Below are 19,994 nucleotides of genomic sequence, written 5' to 3'. Positions count from 1 at the left end.
GTGCGTCCAAAATCTAGATCCAGCATGCATATAGTGTTATTAGCATAGGCTATGCCTTCAGGCTACACAATGTAGCACTATTAGTATTAATTATGACTTAGCTGTTGCAAAGAAAGTATATCTTAATCCTTGGAATTAAAATATGGAAACAGGGACTGATGTGTCATTGGCATAATGTAAGGTGAGACCAAATTGTTCATATCATTAGTCTGATGAATGCTCAATTGAGCCATTTTATTAAGTTTAGGCTAGAGCCTAGGCTAGGCATGACGATGTACCTAGCGTTTGCCGTCCCCGTTGCCGTCCGGCTAGCGACTGCTAACTTCATGGACCCTGGGCCTAGCTCCTCGAAGATGTTTGGCAGAAAAATATCTAAAGCCTACGGTGATCATCCACTCTTAGATCTAAATCAGGGTGTCTAGACTAGACTTTAGGCTGCCTTACTCATATTGCTGTGAGAGTTGGTGAACACCAAAACAAATTAGTGAGCGTCTTTCCTAACATACACTCGACTCTTCCATACACTCTACGTGTATTTGTGTATAATTTTCGTGCGGTGCGATTCATATTTTAACACGCAAATTGTATAGGCAAATTGATCTGCAGTTGAATCGCTCTTCTCGACCAATTTGACTTTTCAACGTGACGTCATCGGGTCTCGTCGCGTGCGAGTCTTAAAAACGCACGACTTCAGCACGCGCATCATTTCAAGGCGAATATAGTACCGGGCAGATTTCGGGCAGATTTCGGGCTGATTTCGGGCTGATTTCGGGCAGATTTCGGGCGCGACTCGAACATCGGGCGCGACCCGAACATCGTTTCTTCAACTACGCGCTTCGGGCATCGGGTCAGCCCGCTGCCAAAACCTTTAGGCAGTAGTGTACATGTTCATGTACATGTATGTTGAAGTTGAGCTATTTTTATCTCTCTCATATATGGTTATGGGTACATAGACTGATAAATCATTGACCACATCCAAATTTTGGGGCGATTTTCGTCTTATCTGAGCTCATGCGACCTTCCACAAGGGGACAACAAACTTGGCAAATCAAAAGTCTTCCTTTCTTCTATGAATGGCAACTTTGAGGAATCTATTTCTATCTTTATGATGCAAGTTGACCAGCCCATTTGGAGTTACTATTGCATACCAAACTGTGTCCTGATTCAGAATCTTAATAATGCAATATCTTATTCAAAACAAAGAAATCTACAATATAAACAAAGTTCACCATTGTCATATGCATCGTAAAATCAAAGATAGACAAGGCTAAAATCAGCTAATTTTATTTTATTATGCATATGTTTCTGAAGAACTTAATAAAAACTACTGTACCGTAAATCTCTGTGTATAAGACGCACTCTTTTTCCGACGGAAAAATTCAAAAGTCGGGGGTGCATCTTATACACAGGTACAGGATATTTTGAGTCCTCAAAATGCTAATTTTTAGTGATTTTCGAAAATCTCTGTGTCTCAACATAAATTACATAATGCGATTAAAGAATAGGATCTACTATTTGAAGTTTAACTACGTTCCTAATTTGAAGGGAAGAGAGTTTTTTTGTTTGTTTTTTTTTGGGGGGGGGGGGTTTGGGGTCTTGGTCTTGGTCCTAAATATAGGGTGCGTCTTATACACAGGTACGTCTTATACACAGAGATTTACGGTATATTGACATTTTCATATTCAATGACAATGAAATCTGCAAAAATTGCTCAATTTGATATTGCAACATATCCCTTTGGGAATCACCCACTGTATACACAGTTACTATGCAGTGAGTTGTTGGCAATGTATAGCAATAAATCTTGGATTTATTATAGAAACGTGTGTCACTCTGTAAATTATGCCAAGTTGGTCAAAAGCAAAATGGCCACTCATAAAAGAATCTGGCAACTTTGTGCACTCTCTGATGACTGCAATACAGTGCCATAAACTTGTACGCTAGTCCCACATGTACATATTTATGTCTGTAGCAATAAAAATACATGTACATTTACATGTACATACATAATGTAGTTATTTTGTAAATGGCTGAGTTTATATACATTGTAGCTCATGGCAACAACAACGAATGGCAACAACAAAAGTCAACAGTCTTTGTCAAAATCATTTCAAGGATTGTTATTCGATGCACATTTTTCTGCTCAAATGATCATAGAGATAGTTTTTCTACTTTATTCTGGCATGGTCTATTTTACCATTGAGTCATGCTGTACCTTAGTTTAAAGATGAAGTTGAGTTTTGGTCATGCGATTGCATTGTGAAAGAAACGGTGTGGAATCGATCTGAAAAGGTTTATCATCTAGCATATAAGAATGTGTGTGTATTGCAAGGTTCTGGAATCATCAAAATGATAAGAAATTTGGCCAAGTCTTGGTAAAGTTACAAACACTGTAAACAGAAAGATGTATATGGGACTACACAAACACATGGCGTAAAGGATTTTTACAATGTTACACGACATATTCAGAATATGAAGGCATTTGAAGAGCCATGCTTTTCAGGGAACATGTCATATCTGATGTTCTTCCACACTTGCATAATAAGAATGATAACGCTCACAAATTATTTTTCACCTCTTCCCAGAACTCAACCTTCTCCTTAATTTGGTGCAGTGAGTTGACTCAGGGACTTGTATGGTTTGCACTGCCCTGAACATATGTGTCACATGTTAAGCAGTGAAGTGCATAGTCCATTTCTGGCTCCATCACTACTACACATGTTTCCTGAATACGATGAACTTTCAAAGATCAATACCTATGTATGTAGGTCCAAGTGCAATGTTTTTCCTCTTTTCGGTTTCCATTTTTTGTCCTTGTATTCAGAGAAAAAAAACTTTAAAAAATTTGGGGGCTACTTTTCAACTCGCTTGCATGAAAATAACACTCTTTCATTTGTTTTTGCATTGAACTCTATGCAAATTTTGGGGGCTCTTTTATGACTTTCAGGGGCTCTTTTGGGCATTTCGGGGGCTAATTCGCACGAGCCCCCGTGTATTTTTGTCATTGCTTGTATTGTAAATTCTCTCTTACACATGTGCTACTCGTTGCATTTCTAGATATACCTATCTTGTGTTATCATGCATGTCTAAAGTGATTCGGTACACTGCCTCAGATTCTGAAACAAAATCCTGTATTTAGCTCATGCTGCAATCATAATTAGAAACCTTTAGGTCAGTCAGGAATTCCATGACTTTTACAAGCTGATCGCCTGTCTGATTATCAAGATATTTATGATTGGATATCAAAATTTTGTTTTTCGTTTTTTATAACACTACAGTCTATTGGGGAAAATGAGTATGGTAAGACCGGTCACTCAAAGATTTTTACGTTTTTGAGGCACTTCATGATCATTTTAAAGCGCAATTTTTTTAGAGCTTTATTATTAAACCATATCACAGACACTGATAACACGTAGGGCCACTCAGATTTCACAATGTTAATCGCTGTCTTTAAGAAATTATAAATGCTCTGATCACCGTCTGGGTGGACGTGTTGTGTGTTTGAATGTCTGCGTTATTATCCATGAATCCATGCTTGTATACTGTATGCAAGGATGCCAGTAATTTCTAGTTATTTAGCATGAAAATAGCAGCATGTTAAGAGTCCCATATGCTCAGAACCATGTGAAGACTGGGAAAAAAAAGCCTGAAATGGAGAGCTAGAGAGGTAACAGAGCCTGAAATTAGACAAAAGACATTCTTTCCTTTTTAAAACAACATCATATTTCTTTTAATCTTCATACAATCTCCAGGCAAGGCCAAGCTATCTTGTTCCATATGTTACCCACCATAGAATACCGGTAGATTATATTTAGCAAGTCATACCAGAGCTCCAATCAAATATCAAGCAAAATGAAGTGTGTTTTTTTTTAACTCATTAACATTTTGGACATAATATTATATGACCACATATATGTTGGACTTGCCCTTCATTTTTTTCTTCCAGTAATTTATCCTCTCTTCCTTCCTCACTCTTCCTTCTTCTCCCGTCCTTTCCTCCCCCCCCCCCATTCCTCCCTCCCCCCCCCCCCCCCCTGATGACTTTCCTGCCAATGATCTTAAAAGTATACATGTATTACCTTCTGACCCCATTGTGCCTTAGCCCTACTACATGTACATGCTTTGAATGACTGTTTGCATACAGACACATACATTGTACATACATACATGTACATGGCATTTTATCCATGACCTCTACGAGTGAATGGTATTTACACATGAACACACAGCATTGCAATACATGGGGCACAGAGTAGAGAGAGCTTTGACATCACAATTCACAATAGATTTCTTCATCTGTAAGATAAATGACGAATGAAACCTATTCTGTCAAATGTGGGCCTCCACCTGAAGCACCCCCACCCCCTTGAGACGTGTGGGTGTGGGGGGGAGGGGCTTCTTGAGTAAAATGTAAACAAACTATTCTTGTCAAATCATTCTCTTATTAGAGTTTCTCTATGACAAAATTGAACTTCTTTTTTAACAAGTGCTGAATTGTGTGAAGTGCACATTGCAAAACAGCAAGCCTGTACAAATAATAAAGATTAAAAATTTAACTAGATATACTCTAAATCTTTGCCCTAAATTGAACGATGCACAGTGTAGGGTCTACAGTGTACCAACAGTAATGTACTTAGTAAGTAACAGTAAGTCACTTAGCCTGTCCTGTTTCTCGCATAAATTTTACATTTTTTTTAAAGACAAAATAGAATAAAATACAAATCCCAACATACATGATAGGCAAGAAACAGATAGAATTTCTCATTTACATCTCATCTCGAGATCTGGAATCATAAATTCCAAAATAATGTAATCGGAGTGGCAGAAAGTGATTTTCAAATCTCAAAGGAAGAAGTCCCCAATACAACTTGTGCAACATGCAGTACAAACATGTCGGACCTACAATGTACATTATGTCTTCCTTTGCTGAATGAGTAGGCTACACAAAATGTGCACATTGCATTCCATTATCTACTTGAACTTGTTTACATACATCTAAATGACGTCCGGCATGCAGCAACACGTGTACATTCATGTACACATGTATTGGTAAGCTTAAAAAGGAAAAGGCCATCCTCCATTCCCTTTAAAGGTACTCCTTACGCTAGAGCAGAGTTGAACTGCGTTTGAATCTCTCTGAGAATATCAGAAAAAATTATCAAAGGATTGTACTGGAAAATTAGCATCAATTTATGTAACATTAGAAAAATAGTTGGACCAAGTTACAAAAAGACGGTAACGCAATAATTATTGATATCATCATACAGTAACTACATGTACATGTATGTACCTGTAGATGAGTAATCAAAAAGAAATCCCTGTTTTTGACACTATCTAAATGAATCTAATTGCTTCCCAATGTTTTTCAAGGTCTATTTTCAAAAGTTTGATTGTACCTTCAACCTTTCCTACATGTATATCCTCCATTAATGAAGCTGTGACTCCAAACAAAACATGCAATTCCAGGAAGACATCATATTTGACCCAAATATGAGTACGCCATTAAAATATACCGTCTAATCCCATGTCTGTTCTTTTCCTTGCTCGTCTATCAGAAATTCACCCTAATTTGCTAATCTCTTTGTAATCCAAACCTTCCACATTTCCAGCCACACCCTACTCTGTATGAATGTAAAGCAGACAGCTAGTATTAAGAGGGTTTAATCATTATTTAAAGATTAAATGTATTCCCGTGATCTGTGAACTATGACTTAACCCACAGGCTACAGGAAATCTTGGTTTCCAAATTTTAATATCTTATTTCTGTATTTCTGGAGAAAAGCGTGAAGAGTTTAGCTTAAAGATAAAGTTGAGTTCTGGTCACGCGATTTTATGATGAGAGAAACTGTCAAGAAGCAATTGAAAAAAGTTGATTTTGTATGACATACATGTAGGAATTAGTGTATAATACTATTTAATGTAAAGTTAAGGAATCATTAAAATAATAAGAAATTGACATTCTTGCAAAAATGGGTATATAGGACTATAGTCCCTACTCCCTATACAAACAGGGGGCATGAATGTTTAGTCCAACATTCAGCTATTTCCACTCATTTTTTTTTTAATATGAGGGCATTGGAAGAGCCCATCATTTTCAGGCGGCATATTGTATACAATATAACATTATTTGGACTGTTGAAGAGAGTTATATTTCCCAAGTGGTTATATTTTCCCAAAGCGCGCAGTGCTGAGGGAAAATATGGTCACGAGGGAAAATATAACTCCCTTCAGGTCCAAAGAATGTTATATATCCCCTGCCAGTCAATAACTGTTATATTAGATAGCCTTGGTTTGATTTTTTTTTTTCGGGTGGGGGGGGGGGGGGTCCATATTTTTTGGTGCCCGAATTCTTTTTTCGGGGGCAATCCAAATTTTAGAAAAAGAAGTGCAAAAAAAAACTGACTGAAAAATAATATTTTGAGATAATTTACGAAGAAAAAAAAAAAAATTCTGCCCCAAAAAGCATTTTTTGGGGAAAAAAAAATTTGGAAAAAAAAATTTCAAGGGGAAAAAAAAGTTCATGAAAAAAAAAATATTGAAAAAAAAATTACCCTCGGTAATGGTGTAATGTTCTGGCTCTGGACCAATCACATCTTGGTATCCGTCTAAGCTATCTAATATTTATATAATATTGACTGGCCTTGAGGGGTATATCAGATATATTGACCAAGCTCAGATCATATTGCCCCGAGTCGAAAGACGAGGGCAATATGGTCTTAGCGCGGTCAATATTTCTGATATCCCCCGAACGTAAAGCCAGTCAATATTTTTATTGTTATCCAAATCAGACATCTAGAGCAAATACAGACATCCACCATGACAATCTCAAGAACTGAACAAACTTTGTCAAACCAACACTGCATCCAGTGCTTGACAATCAATATTATTACCCGTATCAGACATCTGAGCTGGTCATTTACAAAACCGTATTGCCCTAGTTTTCACTAGCAGTGGGAACGGAGGGGTATATTCTTTGTATTTTCCTTGGTCTCCCTGCGCGTATTGACTTTGCGTGTAGAGACGAGTGAAAATATACCTTGGTATTTTCCACGGTCTCGCATTTTCATTGCGCATCTATTAATATTATGCGTACGAGAACCTGCGCACTTTGCGCGCACTCTATTGTGACGTAATAATCACACCAAATACACACTGTTTGTAGCGTATCGAAAATTTTGTCAAGCACTGGATGCAGTGTTGGTTTGACAAAGTTTGTTCAGTTCTTGAGATTGTCATGGTGGATGTCTGTATTTGCTCTAGATGTCTGATTTGGATAACAATAAAAATATTGACTGGCTTTACTTTCGGGGATATCAGAAATATTGACCACGCTAAGACCATATTGCCCTCGTCTTTCGACTCAGTGCAATATGATCTGAGCTTGGTCAATATTTCTGATATACCCCTCAAGGCCAGTCAATATTATATAAATATTCCTCCACACTTAACATCTTAACACAAGAAGAATGGAAAAGCTCATAAATAATTGTTCACCCTCTCCCATAAGAACTGACCCTTCCCTTCATATAGACCATGAAGTGTCTATTTAAAATCAATTATTTCATCATTCTCTTTAAAGCGTTAGAAGGGTGAATGACCACGTGAGACCCTTCAAAATAAAATTCTGACGTAGAATGTAGGCCACAGTCCTACTTGAAAATGTACATGTATGCACATGTACATGTACATGTATATGTATTTAGAACAGCTGTACATGTACATACAATGTATGTACAAAACAATGTACATTTTTGTGTAGTGTAGATGGTAAATTGCTGTTTGGTCTTCCATCCATAAGGTCTAATAATCACTTGATGATCATTATTATTTAGTGTTAAATGATTAATATTAGACTGACTGGCAATCAGACAAAATGGAAAGTAGACTTATTGGAGATAAGATGAGATGGAAAATTAGACCAAATGACTATTAGCCTGAATGGCCATTGGACCAGATGGAAATTAGACCAAATGACTATTAGCCTGAATGGCCATTGGACCAGATGGAAATTAGACCAAATGACTATTAGCCTGAATGGCCATTGGACCAGATGGAAATTAGACCAAATGACTATTAGCCTGAATGGCCATTGGACCAAATGGAAATTAGACCAAATGACTATTAGCCTGAATGGCCATTGGACCAAATGGAAATTAGACCAAATGACTATTAGCCTGAATGGCCATTGGACCAAATGGAAATTAGACCAAATGACTATTAGCCTGAATGGCCATTGGACCAAATGGAAATTAGACCAAATGACTATTAGCCTGAATGGCCATTGGACCAAATGGAAATTGGACCAAATGACCAATATAGCCTGAATGGCCATTGGACCAAATGGAAATTAGACCAAATGACCAATAGCCTGAATGGCCATTGGACCAAATGGAAATTAGACCAAATGACCAATAGCCTGAATGGCCATTGGACCAAATGGAAATTATACTAAATGACTATTAGCCTGAATGGCCATTGGACCAAATGGAAATTATACTAAATGACTATTAGCCTGAATGGCCATTGGACCTAATGGAAATTAGACCAAATGACCAATAGCCTGAATGGCCATTGGACCAAATGGAAATTATACTAAATGACTATTAGCCTGAATGGCCATTAGACTGATAAGTAGACGACATGATTATTACACTATGTGGATAGTAGACTGGCTGGGTGTAGACCATTATGGGAATAGACCAATTGGGTAGTAGACAACAGGGCGCGACAAACCCGCTTGCCCGACGTCCCGGGGCAACCAAATTGAGCCGTCGGGCAAGTAAATCAAATTATCACTTGCCCGATTCGGGCAAGTGATACTTTTACAGTAATTTCCTAGTGTCCAAGAACTCTACCATTCACCCGTCAACTTCTTACCCGTCGTCAAAATCCAGAAGCAAAAAAGCGATCGTTCCGATTTCGAAAAAACTTCACAGACAGCTAGCCAGCTCAGCTAGCTCAGCGCGCATGCAACAGTGACACTTCAAGCCATGAATGCCGCTCCGCCTCCACGCACGGCCGGCCGTGAGCTAGCTAGAGACAGCTAGCGCGATCGTACCAGCTGCGAGCTTATTCGCGCTCTCTCTCTCTAGCTCTGCAGGCCGCACCGACAGGCCTTTGCTATTCTCTGATTGCCGATTGGTTGAATCATGCCAAATATGACGTCATTATTCTAGGGAAATGAACACGTGCGAATCGGAATGGAATAAACAACAGGGATTTTCTAGTAAGTACAAAAAGTCAAATGTTTGATATTTATTCATAATGACTGTTAATGATTGTGAACATATTATTTAAAACTCGCTGCTCATATAAATCAGATGAATGTTTTTGTCTCGTTTTCAATTTATTACTGCGGTCTCAAGATCCGACCGAGCGAGTCATTTTGATAATAGTATCGAGACCCCCAGAATATAAGCCGTTGTTGTTTTGTTTTCATGGTTTTAGCGACGTTGTTTAGTCTAGTTTTCGCATACTTATCCGAGATTTATCGTAAAATATCTTCAATATTATTATTTAGTAAGAATTTACAAATTTTGGCATGATATTTATAGCAGTGAATGATGAAATAAAAATGTCCGTACTTTATTTAAAATAGTTGATTACCCATTATTTACATGACGTTTCTTGATGGAAGAGTTGACCCAAATTATTAACAGCTGAAAATTAGCCTACGTTTCCAAATGACAGCGGCTTGCACAGACACACACGTGCGTTGATCAGCTGTTTTTTCTCGATTGTGCTAGTAAACATGGAGGCACCGCCAGCCAAGAAAGCGAACTACGAACACAACAGACAACGAGGGTTCGTTCCGAAATGGAAGACGGAATTTCCATGGCTACAATTCAATAGTGATGAAAATACCATGAAATGTGGTATATGTGTGGATTTTCCTGCGATCGCCGATAGAAAGGCAGCAATGTACGTGGGGACGGCTAATTTGAGGAAACAGTGCATTCAGGCGCACGAGTCGAGCAGAGGGCATGTGCGGTGCGTGGAGGCGAGGAGGATTGCCCGTGGAAAGGACAGGCAGCAGCAAAATCTCCCGGCTTGCATGCATCACCTCCAAGAAGAGGAAAGGGAACAAACGAAGATAATATTCAGTACAGTTACACTGTACATGTATGTGCATTAATTTGCTATCTAAAACACTAACTTATCATTACGAGATAATAAATGCTTTAACCTCGAGTCCTTTTTCGCTTTAAAGTTTTGGGCAAGTGGAAATATTGTTTGGGCAAGTAAATTGAAAACCCACTTGCCCGACAGGGCAAGTGGTGAAAAAAATTCTTGTAGCACCCTGGACAAACGAGTTGCAGACCAAACGGCTATAAACGTGACAGGCTTACACTTCTAATACACACATGTAAATTGTAGAGAATGACATCACTCAAAGAGGTCAAGCAAAGGTCAACCAGAACTATGATTCAACGCCACACATAATTAGATTCATTGCATTGCTTTAATATAGTCCTAGGGGTCAGAATAACTTCCCAAGTACATGCAATCATTTAGCACTCTTAGTTGATGACACATATTTTTCTTTTCTATAAAAAAAATTGACCAAACCTATAAGTCAAACATGTACATTGTTCAAACATAAATAAAGAGTTTGGGACAAAACAGCACGAGGTATTATGCTGTTCGGGACGTACAATGGGAAAATCCACTAAAAGTCTTTGTTGTCTGTTTATTTCTATTTTTAGGCTCCATACGTACTGAGAGAACAAGAACTTTCAAGAAAATACCCATAGAGTGAGGAGAAGGACTGTAAAAGATAATCGAAGTAAATAAGAAGATATAAATTCATGAATACTATTAATATTTGTATCCAGTCACTGACCCTCTCACTATTGACACAATGTATTACAAGTGAACAGCATATGTAACAGAGGTACATGTATGTGAGGCATGCATTGTTGTCATTACTACCCAATTATTTATGTGTCCTACAGGCTACCGGTGTACATGTATATTAAGGCTGTGCACAACAGTGTAATGAGGTACCCGAGTACACTCCCAGGCTCACAAGCGAATACTCGAATATTCAGGCGCCATGTTTTTTATAATTTTTTTGAATTTTTTTGAATTTTTTTTATTTTTTTTGAATTTTTTTGAATTTTATTGAATTTTTTTTTAATTTTTTGATTTTTTTCTTTTTTTTCTTTTTTTTCTTTTTTTGCCACTACCATACCACTCGGCAGTTTCCCAGGTCCCTCGTCGAAAACGTATGCAATTTTACTTTGAGTTGCAGTTGAAGGTGCCGATTTAATAAGAATAATAACAGTAAACGATGCTGTTTTAAAAACCAAAGATGGCAGAATAATCCATTTTCCTCCAAGTCCAAACAGAAATCTGGACATTTGGTCCCAGTTTCTGAAAGGTGAGTTTGACAGTGCTCGAGTTGGGAAACATTTTTACCGACGGTACCATGCCAGCGGCTGCCGCTCTCCCTGGCACGGGTAAGCGTGGGCCTGGACATTTTTTTTTTTTTGCGGCCGAATATTCGAGTACGAGAAATCGTACCCGAGTAGTTGTCAACCGTGCGGGTACTTGAGCATTCGACTACCTGTCGCAGCCTTAATGTATATATATGTAGCTTTCAGGCTGCCTGCTTTTATCTTTCACCTGACAAATGAAGTGACATAAAGAAATACATATTCTGAAGTTGAAAAAAACTAGATGGAACTTCGACTGCGCGCAGTTAAAAAAAATGATGCCTCCATCATAGAGCGATTTCACAAACCAAAACAGAAGCTATTTTTCATATACATGTATGACCCTTTTATCTTTGACCTCATGACCCTAAAAACTAATCAGTTCATTGGCTTTGCAAGATACATACATGACCTAAGTTTAGCAGGAATCCATCGATCGGTTCTTAAGATATCGGGATCACGAGAACGGAACATGCAGACGGACGAACGTACGGATGGACAACCCGAAAACATAATGCCCCGTTAAAGTCATTCATTGACTGGAATTATTTCCTTGAAATGCTAGACCGCCATAATGGCAGCCATGCTAAAACCGGGGTAATAATTGTGGAGCGCCAGGAGTGTCAAGTCTGACAGACATGAGCGCTATATTTATAATTTAGACATTAGAATGTAAGCTCCTTTTCCAATCAAGCTTGTTTCCCCAAGGCCATTATAGTTGTCAATAGAGACAGGTGTCCTTTCTATTCTAGTCCGGTTCAGTTATCCATATATTTCTTCCTTGTGACTAAATAAGTGACCACTACATACAAGAGCTTACTTAAAGGTAATACCAATTATCATCAAAAAGTATCAGTTCAATTTTTATTTTTTTATTTCTTTTTTTTTTTTTACTGTTGGTTCAGCACTCCAATACCTAAAATTGCTCATACCTTTGATGATTCTTTCATTCAAAGTTGTTGTAGTTCATGTTTAGAACAATTTTCATGCCGTAATGACGATGGAAAAAAATGTGTGCCTACATTATAATCCAAAATGGTGGCTCACATGTTTTGCCTCATCTCATACTAGACTAATACTATTAATTTCAAAGTCATGAAAAGGCACTTACATGTAATATCAACAAACATGGTCTAAAACAACTCGACATGACAAAATAATCGCAGCTATGCATGTTTTTTAGTATATGATAGCCCAAAACTGGAATTTTCGGCATAATTTCTGATCATTTTCATTGATCGACGACCGGAATTTATTATCCCATTTCACCTGATCGCCTGAACGGCCAACGATCGGCCCCGATAAGATGATTGGTTACAGGGTTACTACAAACATACATGTATCATGTACCGATATTGTTTGAGGAGGATCAAACTTCAAAGAAATCACTGATAAAGCAGAGAGGTATGTTGAATGTTCTAACTAACTAACTAGACAGTGAAGACTGAAGCAGGTCTCTATCTGTCAGTGTCCTACTATGAATGAGGATGCAGTGGAAGTATGGGGAAGTTAGAATTCCCATGGGTCAGCTACAGATTACAACATATGGAGAACTCTATGAATCAACCATACCCATGTACATGTAGGCCTTCATGTTTATGTACATGTAGGCCCTGCTTGTATAAAACAAAGAGAGCACTATGCCCCTCAGAAGAACACCATTCCCCACTGATAAAACTGTACTGAACTGATAAAATGAAACAATGAGGAGCGACACATGAAACCCGGCCTTCGTGATCCTCTCGGCTCTATGCGTGGATGTTTTTCTATTCAATTATCATCCAGTTGTTACTGTTGAGGGCAATTAAGCACAAGTCCATTCTGTATCAGAAAACAGCCTCTGAGTATAGGTTGAATACATAGTCTATCTCTGACAATGTCTATAGGCCTATCGGTACACGTGATACACAAGTATACGAGCTCTCGCTCTCTCTCTCTCTATAACTTTAACCTCTACCTCAATCAAATTCATTCCACTCCATTCTCCCCATGTCTACATAAAATAGCAAATCAACCAACTAGTCCCCTCCCCCTCCCCCTCTCTCTTTTAAAAAAAAGGCAATAATCCACTTTTTATATTAAAGATAAGAGGCCCTTGTTTGCATGCACAAACCCTTGTCAGTTGCTGTGCGTATCAATGTCTGTGCCTTGAGACTAGGCCGACGGCATACTACATAGGCTCTGTACTCAAGCTACTCTGGACAATTTGACACAGCCAGAAAGACTGACGGGGCTAGGCTCCGCTCAAGGCTTTTGGAATAGTAGTAGTGTCACATGAGAGTCTATGCTTCCAGACTATTAAGAGACCCTAAACCTAACACCTTTCATGGTCCAAGATTGCTTTGTACACTGTACACTGAATACTGGGCACGTACATGTACATGTATGTTGATCTACATGTATTAGTTAGCCATTGTCATAGACCGACCAGAGAAACACTAATAGATGCAATGTATGTACTGTACTACCGATAGGTTGGTTCACTAAGAAAAGGGCTTGATCTCTAACAGGGTCACATACCACAAGAGCAAATCATACAGAAATCCTCAGTCTGGAAGTCAAATCAGCAAGAAGAAAAGGTGAAGATGTAGGTGCACGACAGTGTCTGCACTTTGAGACTAGGCCGACGGCATCCTGCATAGGCTCTGTACATTACATGTACATGTAGCTGCTCTGGATAATTCAACATACACAGCCAGAGACGGACAGAGCTAGGCTCTGCTCAAGGCTTTAGGGATTGTCGTAAAGTCACATGAGAGTCTGTGCTTGCATACACTAAAGAGACCCTAACCCCCGGCCCCCCCACTCAGTGTTATTTAGGGTACGCATATGCTCGTTCCCTCTTTTTGAAAGCACCCCCTATCTGCCAACATTTCCGAACCCCCCTTTCGCGGGCTTTTCGCGGGCTTTTCCTGCCTTGGAGACCCCCCTAAATCAGGAAAAATGCTCAATGTACCCCCCTAAATTCTGAATAACTTCTCAGGAGTCCAAAGAGATGAGAGAAAAAAAGGAAAAACACCCCCTTTTTAAAGAAATCTCCGGGTGAAAAGTCAAATACAACCCTTTTTTTACAATTCTCGGGCCGGACTTTGTCGCACGAAAAGCACCCCTTTACCAGATATTTTGGCAACACGCATGCGGTCATTCCGACCCCTGAGTGGGGGGGCCGGGCCCTAACCCTAAACAACTCATATTCCAAGACTGCTACAGTACATACATGTATGTACAAATGGTACATTGTATGTATACAGTTTGTACAAGTATTGGCCATGTACAGCATTAGTTAGTCATTGCAATAGAATGAACAGAGAAACACATACAGATGCAATGTAGGTTGGTTCAATTAGAGAAAAAGGCTTGATCTCTGAAGGGTCACATACCATAAAAGCAAATCACACATAAATCCTCAGTCTAGTCTTGGATTAGAAGTCAAATCAGCCAAAAGAAATAATGTAGATGTAAATTTAGGTGAGTGAACAACGTGGATTCTACTCACACAGTTCAGCAGAAGATAGAGCCTTAGAGGAAGTAAAGGGTCATAAACCATGTTCCAAAATTCCCCCCCCCCCCTCTTGTCCTTCTAGAAAAGCCACATTGCACAGATTAAGTGTTTATTGCCATGTCATTCTTTTTTTTAAAGAATAAAACAAAAACCTGTGTATGATCATCCTGTCTGCCTCACTCAGCTTAAAACACACCTTGGCTCCTCTGAGTCTGATGTTTGACATGTCAATATATGAAGGTGCCCTTCTAAATATTCTCATTGTTGTGTGCTTTAACAAATCTTTACCTACTCCACACACGCATATGTGCACATTGTATGTATGTCCGGGTTAATGTAGGGTACACTGTGGGAGTCTAGTCAATGATGCATACATTTCTAGTGTTATGGAGTGAGCCCCCTTCCCCCACGTACAGGTACCCCTATTGGAGTATTAAAAACCAGGTCAAGAGGGTCCTCGTCTTGGGACCCCATTCACACTTGAAAAATTATCCACCTGGATGACCGATCTTGATTACATTGCATGTGGGACCCTTGTTACGTACAAATGTAAGTGGGGCCAGCACTGGGGGTCTCGACTGACACAAGACCTGTGGTGCATGAACACACAAATATATGTGGGGACGTGCCCTCACAGTCTCAGTCAAACTCAAGACCCTTGTTAAACACAGATCTACTGCCAGCCTCTAAGGGCATTTTCGGACCCATTGCATGAGGACAAAGTTCATTGACATTTCCCCCCTCCCCCCTCTTAAGTCCAATTATATACAGGGAAGTATTTCCTCATTACTGTTCCACTCTTAATACCAGAATACCACACCAATGAGAATGACATCAGACCGTCAACAGACAGAACAGAGAGGAAGTTACCACAAATGGCAAAATCGGTCAATTTGGAGTCACTTTGAGGGGATGAACGAGGCAGAAAAGAGGCTTTGACAGTGGAATCGGCTTACCCTCATTCAGATTTGAATTTCAAGCTTGAGATAACTTGAACATGATAGTCCCCCTCCATTTCTACTGTAATAATCCACCTCCATCCCCTCCCATCCCCCTTTTTTCTTTTCATTCACAAAATAAAAGACAAAGCATGCCTTTGTACCACTCTTTTAATAGTACCAGTCAGGCATTCACCTATCCCTATATCATGGCTCCACACTAAGTATAAATTTTGAAACTTTGAGGCCCGAATTCCCAAAGGAGGTTTAAATCTAACCCATGGTTTGAAATCGGCGCAATTTAAGCATACCTTGCCTTGCACACGTCTAATATTATTATTAGATCTCGGACTGTGTCACGCTTATTTTGGACTAATTTTAGACCATGGGTTATTTAAATAGAGATTTAAACCATGGGTTAAATTTAAACCTTCTTTGTGAATTCGGGCCTGAGGGTCCAGACCTAGATTTTGGGTGCCCGAGTGTCCCGGGAGCCAGTAACTGTTGAGCCCGCCTACATGTTCGTGTATATGTAAATACCTGTAGCACCCCTACATTCTTAGCAATCATCATCCTAACTCTCTCCTACCCCCCCCCCCCCCCCCCCCCCCCCCATCCCCTTAAATGGCCCCTCTCCTTCCCCTTACATACATGTTCATACTCTGTCTCTATCTCACTCGTGTTTTAGCGATTCTAAATTCAAGTTCAAATTATAATTCTATTTCTAATACTAATTCAATTCACCCACCCCCCCCCCCCTCGCCTACATGGTTCTACATAATTTAGCAGCACCTTTTTCACGAAAACCTGTCACTATCACTGGCCCATTAGCCCCGGGCGAGTAAAATGTAAGAAAAATGTTTTACTGCTAAGAAAGGACAAGTAAAATGTTTGCTCTTTTATTAACATTTAATGAAAAAATTGCAAAGCAAAGTTGTTGTCAGGGTTGCAGGAGATTTACTTGTACATGTTTCTATGCGATTCCACGAGTTTAAATCTTTCTTCTTTTTTTTTTTCCTTTTTTTTTGAAAGATGAAAAATCGTATTTCAAGAGGCGATATTGTACTTAAATACGATAAAATCATACTGGTTGGCATATCTGCTTAACCATACAATTAATGAAGATCCAGCTTTTGGAGGCATTTTAGTCTTCTTCAAAATCAAGGCACACAAGAACTGCCCGCACAGAGGTTAACTTGAAGTTAACTTCTACAACATGCATTTAAGAGACTCGGCATCAACTTATCTACCCACAAGTCAGTGTTACCTACAGTCCTTGAGTGCACACTACATGTAAAATTTGCATTACACCCTGTATTTTAATATCCCATAACAGAAGTAATGCTTTATGCCGACATTTTTCTATAAAGTGTTCCAGCATGGCACCCTAAAACAGAGCAATTTCTAAGTCTATACCAAGTGAAACTACATGTACATTTACTAGACATGGGCAGACTTACAGATTATGTGTTCAATCATGTATAGAAGCATATCTGCCAAACTCTTCAAGCCTCCAGACCAAACTTTCTGAAAAAAAGACATGGAAATTAATTATAAATGATATTAAATCCAATATCAAAGGAGAAGGATATAATGTTGATGCTCTCCCCCACTCCTCCTTTCCCCCTCCCTATATTAATTTCGTCAATCCCAAAGAGAGGCGACAGAACTGAGTGATCTATTTGCAAAAGATGAGTAATATGACTCAATTTGCTGAACGGATTTTGTGTTGCTTTCCAGTAATTTTTAGATACTCCAAAACCACAAACTTTGGTGTCATGAAACTGTCGCGTTTTGTAACATACAACAATGTTTTTCACGGCAAGAAATCGTATGTGAACTTACTGTTTTGTTAATTGTGATTCTTCACGAATGACAAAGTCTCATGAAGGCCAAAGTTTCTGGTTTTAGAGATAATTTTGATCATTGCAGCTTCATAATGGCTTATAAAGTGTAGCATCCGACGCTATGTTTTACTCAGTAGAGATGCACAGCCAATATATGGGAACTCTTTCCTTTTGGGGAACTGTCTCCATTGTCACAGACATTTGTCAACATTTTTGGCAGCTTATTTGGGAGTGGGCCTCTCATTTGGGGTACAGATTTCCTTTATTTATATTTGCTGCAAGGGGATTGGCTTGGCTCAAATTGAAAATGTAATGAGCAGATTCCTCATGACAAATTGCCCCTTTTTGACCATCTACTTTAAAAATTCAGTCTATATTCCCTTTTCATAACATATTTTGGTTTGATCCACACACAAAACCAACGGGCTCCTGACCTAAGAGAGGACAAAATTGGCTGAAAATAATTGCCTTCTTGTTGGTATTGTTTATTTTGGTCCTTTTGTAAGCTAAATCTCCAATTTAGAAGGCAGTATCTTGAGTGGGCGAGTCTCCCAATTCGACCGTGCCAATCCATTGTTACATGCTTTACACATCTGACTGGACACGTACAAAGATCCGTCTCTTCAGAGTCTCAGACACACATAAAAGGTTACTGTAAAACTACAAATCTTTGCGTGCATGAAAAGTTCATGACTTTTGTAACGAATCCAGATTTGTCATAGCTAAATGCCACAAATTTGTTTTGAGTATACAATGATCTAATAATCAAATATCTAATTAGATCATTGTATACTCAAAACGAATATGAAACATCTGTGCAAATGCAGATGATCCTTATTTTTTGAGGACTCATCGCTACACGTTTACGAAGACGATCCTCGTTTATGAAGACAATCCTTATTCTCGGACCAGCGCCCCTACTGATCAGAAGACTGGCGCATTCACGCATTGGCTTTTTGCAATCCATATCCGGTATCCATTGCCATTGCATATATTTTCAGGGTGCCTAAGCCTAGCCGAGGACCTGCATAGCTTGCCTTGGCTAATGACTCTACCGTTCTTCTTATTCTTAATTTTAAGGGTCTCCAGATTTTAACAGAAAAGAAAGCAAGAGCAAAATTTGCATTGAACTCAATGCCATGTCCGTACAGTGCGTTACATATACCATGCCGCAACATAAGCCGCATCATGAATCGCCAAATTTGCCCGACAGTGCCCCGGCAATTCAGCGACGACACACATCGACAATACGCAGGCCTGTAAGCCACACACAGCCCTATGGCGCTGCCTGTGACCTCTGCACTACCTGCGTTGCAAGCATCCGGCAAATAAATGACAATTACATCACGAATAGACAAAGAAATTACATTCCAACTCATCACAAATTCAACTATTACATACTTCATTGTTTCATCTATGGATAAAAGCCATCCTCTTAACTTTTAGTAGCATTTTACACACAGAAATATGACATTTATTGCAAAGTTTCTCACCTCATACGTTGATTTTCTACGGATATCTAGAAAGTAATGCAGCTCCCTCTAGAGTCTGTATCTATCCCAATGATTGCGTACACAATAATCAGTGCAGTGGAGCGACAATAAGTTGATCATGACTACTGTAAAAAGATTAACGCTGGTATTAATAATTTAATTCTGAAGACATTGGCCTACGTGAACAAAACATCAATACTTTGTTTTTTATATTCCTGTCAATTTAACACGACAAGTAAAGAAGTGCAATCATAATGTTTGTTCTGCATCACTGATAAAGAACAAAGAGGAAGATACAAGATCCATGACTAGGCCCGATGCGAAAAATGCCCTATTGTCATAATAGGGGTGTCATGCATTGAGAGATTTCAGAAGCACACAACATTTCATTGTTGAGTCGCTGGAAATCCTTTTTTTTTTTTTTCTCTCTGGGGAATAGAGAATTCATACTAAAGGGGGCGTCCGACTTTTGCCAATGTGCTGAGCCCATTTTTTTAGTTCAGTGGCCGAACTGCCGTGCAGCTAGGAACCAGACTATGACCCCACATCAAAAACCTTTTTTTATGCTGTGTCATGGGATCTGATGGAAAATAAAGGGGGGGCGCCATGATGGCCTGAGTTGACTCTATTAGACTACTGTACGCATTGTAAGGGGTTGCAACCATAATTATGCACCGAATCGATCTCTCCAAACCCGGAAATCCCTAGAGGGAATTGGATGCAAAGAGTGTTTGTATAGCATATGCAAGACAGTAAAAACCTATCAAAGGGGGCAA

At 39.1% G+C, this 19,994-nt stretch overlaps 1 protein-coding gene across 1 annotated transcript in view; it reads right to left on the bottom strand.

The window, feature by feature from the left end:
• LOC578329 (E3 ubiquitin-protein ligase TRIP12) overlaps positions 1 to 14,167 on the bottom strand; it is a 62,318-nt gene extending 48,151 nt beyond the window's left edge. Inside the window, exon 1 of the mRNA XM_030981766.1 lies at positions 13,959 to 14,167. Within this exon, the coding sequence (XP_030837626.1) occupies positions 13,959 to 13,974 (16 nt within the window). The 5' untranslated portion in view covers positions 13,975 to 14,167. The remainder of the gene's footprint in view (positions 1 to 13,958) is intronic.
• Between the last annotated feature and the right edge of the window lie 5,827 nt (positions 14,168 to 19,994).

This window comes from Strongylocentrotus purpuratus, unplaced genomic scaffold (assembly GCF_000002235.5).
Source record: "Strongylocentrotus purpuratus isolate Spur 01 unplaced genomic scaffold, Spur_5.0 spur5_scaffold_12, whole genome shotgun sequence".
Taxonomy (NCBI): Eukaryota; Metazoa; Echinodermata; class Echinoidea; order Camarodonta; family Strongylocentrotidae; genus Strongylocentrotus; species Strongylocentrotus purpuratus.
The sequence above is the reverse complement of the archived record's forward strand: the minus strand, read 5'-3'. Positions and strand labels throughout refer to the sequence as shown.